The sequence below is a fragment of the Vanacampus margaritifer genome, chromosome 7 (assembly GCF_051991255.1).
Source record: "Vanacampus margaritifer isolate UIUO_Vmar chromosome 7, RoL_Vmar_1.0, whole genome shotgun sequence".
NCBI lineage: Eukaryota > Metazoa > Chordata > Actinopteri > Syngnathiformes > Syngnathidae > Vanacampus > Vanacampus margaritifer.
In genome coordinates, this window is record NC_135438.1 from 27,456,649 (window position 1) to 27,462,648 (window position 6,000).

Sequence of the window (6,000 nt, forward strand, 5' to 3'; positions counted from 1 at the left end):
CCAGGTCCTTTGGCACAAATTACCCCAAGCCCACAATTTTGAAAAAAATGCATCCCCAAGCAGTTTTAAGCCAACACCATGCAAACCATATATATGTAGCTTACTAAAGCACTAAAACATGTGTGAACTGTTTTCAAAGTTGTCTGTAATTGTTCAAACACAGCCATCAAAAACTTTAATCAGAGAAATTTTATTTTGGAGGGCAAAAACATGTTTTTTGAACGTATATGTGCTTACCTCTGAAGCCATGTGTCTCCCTTTTTTTACCGGATGAGCGAAGTGGATGTCTCTTCAAAAATATGTGGTCACAGGACCAACTTCTTCTATGGTTTTCTAAATAATAGGAGGTGGAACTACTTGCCCCTTGGCACAAAATACCCCACTCTCCCCTACAGCACGCCTGAGGTCACAACCCCCCGGCTACTATTTGAGATAAACTTGTCTGAATCTACTTTCAGCACAAATCCAGCCACATGTATGTCTTACCTGAGACCGTTTCCATCATCAAAGAAGAAGTATTTGGATTTTGTCTCTCTGAGGTTCAGTTTGTTGTTTTCACCTCGGAGGACAATCTTATCCCAGAGCACCACCTGGTTCAAAGACTGGCACACGCACACACACACACACACACACACACACATTTTGAGATGAGTATATGTCGACCGGCTTCTGTTTTACGCAGACCATAAGGTGACATGGAAGACAGAAAAAAATTTTTTGGGTCCCTCGCAAAAAATAAAATAAAAGTGGTCTGTGAACAAATAACATGGAGCATAAAAATAAAATACAACAAGGGAAACAAAGTCTGCACATTTATGGAACTAGAGCGCATTCTTAATTAAATTTTTTTTTAATTGTTTTGTGAAAGCATCCACTGTGTCCAAGGAGTGCAAGTCCAGTGGAAGCTCATTCTACAGTCGAGGGGCGGTAGCTTTAGAAGCCTGGTCTCAAGTTTTAAAGAATGTTCATCAACCATCAACAGGTTTGGCCCAGACGACCTCAGACTCCGAACCGAACTGTAGGGGGCTTGATTAACTCTTTCACTGCCACTGACGTTTAAAGACGTCAAGTAAAAACCTACGGAGCGCTGCCAATGACGTCTAAAGACGTCATCCAATTTTTTTATTTTTTTTTTTTGAAAAGGGTGCGGGCAAGGCTTCCGGAGCTGTGGTGAAAGTTTCCAGCCGGTCTGTTGTGCCCAATGACTATTTTTGGCCCCTAGAGGGCAGCGATGACTCTCTTTTGACAAGATCGGGTGGGCGTCAGTAGAGGCGGAGCTAGAGCGTCGAGCAGGAGATCAGAATGGAAAACAAAGGAAAAATGGCGGCCGGTCGCGAGGAGCTCACGCCCGAGCCGTTTTTTTCAAAGACCAAAAGCATCGACCAACGCAAAAAGAGCACATTGTTGACGACGATGATCATCATCGATGATGAAGATGAGGGTGGTGACTCCGTGGTTGGGAAGCATTGACGCGGCAGTAGAAGACGTTAGATGGAGCTAGATGGAGGAGGGAACGGGCAATGGCGAGCGTTTGCAAGCAGCTCTACACTTACAAAACAAAAGGCATCGACCAACGCTAAAAGAGTACATTGATGACGACGATGATCATCATCGATGATGATGAAGGTGAATCCGAGTTTGACGGCGAAATTGGAACCGCTGACGCGGCGGCTATGACGGTGTCGTAACGCGGAGCACAACCGAGCACGCACAGGCGGACGTTCGATCGGACGACGGAGAGTGCCCCGAGTCCAATGCATATTCATCGGAGGAGTGTGTACAGTCTGCTACTTGCTTTTTATTCCCCGGAAAAAAAGGCCGTCAAGAAAGTGTAACGTTTGCACGCGAAACGGACCAATGCGAAAGTGAAAGTAAACTGTTGTGCGAGTCCTGGCGTCTCCTTGCACGCAGGAGAGCGTTACAAAAAGAAAAACTGTATTTGAAACATCCACATAATTGTAAATAGTACCACAGTTGCACACATTTGTAAATAGTTTGCGAAATTGTTTTGTCAAATTGTTACACTGTTGAATGGAAATAAACGTATTTTGCAATCAAAAAACACTTTTTTATTGTTGGTGAAAGCGTTTTACAGAAGTAAAGCACTATTTAGGTGTTTGTGGCATCATTCATGGACAAAAAGAAATGTACAATTCACTAGAGTGCATGAAATAACATCGTTTCACAAAAAGCCGTTTTTCTCCGCTTTTTGTTTCAAAACAGAGAATTTCGGCAAAAGTAACCATTTTCTATTGTTGATTACTGAAGAACGGAATAAGGTAGAACCAAAAATTCTTTTCTGATGAAAGATGAGAGTCCAATCTTTCATTTGGTAGTATGTGTGTTTCCATAGTCCAAACACAACATTTTCTGTGGACCTTGAAAGATCACTCAAAATGCTTAAATCGGCTGGCACTGGCGACAACCCGTTTCTGAAAACGTCTGGCAGTGAAAGAGTTAAATTGGCGATGTAGAGAGGGGCCTGTCCATGTCGGGTACAAAAAGTTAGTAGTGAAATTGATTTAGAATTTTCACTCATTTTCATTGCAGTAATTTGCCAAAGTTGAAAAGTTTCATTTTATTTCCGTTTAATATACACACAGGTCATCTTGACAGAAAAATCTGAAATGTAGAAATTTTGGCAAATTTATTAAAATGCAACCCTCTTTTGTGTTCTTGCATTATTCGAGTAACAGCTTTTAATAATTTGATGGTATGTCATTTTCAGTCATGTTTGGAAATGTTACTGTAGATTGTGAATAAAAAGCCAAATGTGAAATTAAATCGAAATCGAAATATTTGTAAATAAAAAATAATAAATCTAAAATCGTTCAGCCCTAGTAAGTACTTTGGCACAACACCGGCACTACTGGGGGGCGTGTTGAGTGTCCGCATGCTGTCTTCTTTCAGTTGAGTGTTTCGTGTTCTCATAATTCCGTCAGCGACATACCAATGGACAGTTTGTCACTCCCAACGGACTGCCCACCTCTGCCAATAGATCCATCGCGGATGAAGCCATCTTACATTGCCACTTATACTGACAACTTCTGTTATTTTTCCACTGAAAACACAGTTATCATAGGGCTGGGCGATATGACTCAAAATGAATATGACGTTGTCAATTGGATCACTTCACGCTAACGGTATACTGTATATTATAGAAGCTAAACGGATCTAAGGAATAACAATGATGAAACAAATATTAAGATAGCATTTATCATTTTTTATGCAAATCTAAAGTCAGAATTAATTATTAATTTAGCACTTCACGGTGCAAAATAGCGCGAACGAGGCAGCAGGTGCTCGGGCAGCGATGGTGCTCTCGCTCAGGGTCTCTCTGGTCTCTTATGCGCCTTCCTCTTCAAAAACAAGAACTATGGCCTTATCACAAGATAGTGACTAGACCATTTTACGATTGAACCATGTCCTGAGGGGGTCCGTATCATTTTTACTGGCACTAAGCAAATTGGAGAAGGATGGTAGGAACACTGGCACACAAAAAACTACAAATGTGCTGACTGCTTTATGGCATACGTCAAAAGCTACCCGGATGAAGAGACAGCCATTGATCAACATTTGCCCAGATTTCACTCGCTGGCGTGAGCTAAAAAACGACGTAATGCGCTTGTCATCATAGGAAATGTGGTCTTCCTTCAGACATAACAATACCACTTTTGTCCATACGGCGGTGCCATAATTAACGTAAACTGAAAGTTCCTTAGTGTTGCTTTAATGTTGCTGGGACTCCTCCTTCCCCTTAGAGCAGCAACATCTATGTAACCTACTGAACGCCCTGTAAAAAATAAAAAGAGAGGCGAAATGTGCCCAGAGTGGAAAGGAAATTGTAACTGAATACATCTCTGTCCAGTTCTCCTCGCGAGTAAAAAATAATTAAAATCTCTTGTCTTCCTTTCTGATCTGTTGTTTATTAAATGTTCTAGGTTGACTGAACCTAACACCAGGCGTCTTACTTCCAGGTTAGAAAAGTACCCACCAAAATAACTCATATCTCATAATTACCACGCCATTGTGCCATAGGTAATATATAATCATGCCTATAGTTAACTGGAGGGGCTTGAAACAGCATGTTATGAACCATTTAAAAAAATAGATTATACGACTACGGATAGGACATGCCCTTTAGATACGTCACTGTAACAAAGTTGGCTCATTATATGAAATTTCTGAGATTAATACAGTATGTCCTCAGCTGCAATGCTCCATTAACATTTAATTATTAACCGTGTATTCAATGTGATTAAACAAAATCCACACATAATAAAAACTAACTATTTCACAAAGATGTGTACCATGTGCTTTTGTTGAAAATAACTTACATTGCTTTTTGTGGTGTACTCAGCAGAGAAATAGAGAAAGAGCTGTTTTACATTCCAGTCAAAAATTGGCTGCAAATGTACAAAAGTTAAGGGAAATACACAATTTCAGACATGCAGGTTTAAGATCACTTATGTCACTATAACTAAACATGGACAACAGGACTGTGCACTATCATGCACAAGCTATGATAATACAAACGTATATTTAACAATAAATCAATGTTACATTGCAATACTGACCATATAATAATAATAAATGGGCCTAAACCCAAAATATGACATATCGATACCATTTGGGTGAAGAAATTCTAGCTGTGATTTTTGCATACCTATACATTCCTACTTCGTGATAGACCTTTCACACTGGTATATATATATATATATATATATATATATATATACATAATACACACACACACATATATATACATTGCTGTTTTAGCAATTTGGAAAAAGCAACGCCGCATTATTAACTTTCATAGCCTATTTGTTAAAGCTATTGGGAAATTAATTGTCCAATAATAACTAAAAGCTGCTACAGTCAAAAGTTCGTGTTTGTTAGAACAGACTTACAAAATATTCATATCGTATGCAAAAAAAAAAAGTGTAGATAGCAAACTGCGGCCTAGGGTTTCCTATTGCTAAAAGCAGGTATGGACAGTTGGACACCCTTATGTTTGAACATGGTGGGAGTTTCAAATCACATTAACGAGCCAAATAGTTAGCGTCCACTCCAACTGCACGAACACACAGCTTAGTTTTAAAATGTACCTTCTTCAAAAAATATTAAGTGCATTTGACTGTTTAATAATGGGGGATTTTGTCTTTGTGATTGGAGTTTTTCACTCTAGAGCCAGAATCATATTCATAAATTACTGTATAGCTTGCCACTACGATAGTCATTTGTTCCATGCTAGTAAACATAGTAAAATATGATCATCACAGCGTTTCAATATAGAACGAACTGTGTAAAAATAAGTCAGTTAGCATGATAAACAAGTTTTACCTTTGTATTACAAGGTATATTTTCCCCCGGTGTGAGCGTACATCTTGTCCCAGAGACCCAGCCAGCGACAAGCTTTTGAATCAGCCCCAGTGTAAGGAGAAGAGACGGCACTGACTACATAATGATAACAGGTCGTGCGCTGTGAATTCCGGCAAAGTCGGCGATTTGATTAACTTTGTAAAAACAGTATGCAACAGAAAGTAAGGGCTGTTTTCAAACTAGCGATCTCCAACTTAAGTAAATATCACGCTCTATAAGTCCCGACTAAATGTGCAATTTCGACTGACAGGCAAACTTCGGTTGAAGTAGTAGATTCCATGGCTCTATGGGCAATATTAACACCCTCCAAAGACTCCAAAAAGGGCGGGTACTATGAGCTGCTGTTAGGTGCATAAGCAGAAACAACAGTCAGGACCCCGGGTGGGCAATAAGGGTGCCCTCACCCGCTCTGCGTTTCTTTCGGTGGGTAACTCCAGAGTAGAAGAGAATCCAAACTCTTTCAAGAGGACAAGCACCATACCACCTATGTTATCTGAACTTATTGACCGCTCACGCCAGCTCGGGCTCCTTCCCTGCCAGAGAGGTGATATTACACATCCCTCGATCCAGGTTCTGTAGCTGGGATACGGACAGATGAGCACTGTATTCTGACTAAAT

The 6,000-nt window shown here is 40.2% G+C and overlaps 1 protein-coding gene across 1 annotated transcript in view; it reads right to left on the reverse strand.

Annotated features, from left to right (window-relative positions):
• Nucleotides 1-6,000, reverse strand: part of spcs3 (signal peptidase complex subunit 3) — a 55,836-nt gene that overhangs the window by 26,728 nt on the left and 23,108 nt on the right. The window contains exons 3-4 of the mRNA XM_077570777.1: nucleotides 4,338-4,414; nucleotides 487-602 (exon numbers count right to left, since the gene is read on the reverse strand). Coding sequence (XP_077426903.1) covers nucleotides 487-602; nucleotides 4,338-4,414 — 193 coding nt within the window. The remainder of the gene's footprint in view (nucleotides 1-486; nucleotides 603-4,337; nucleotides 4,415-6,000) is intronic.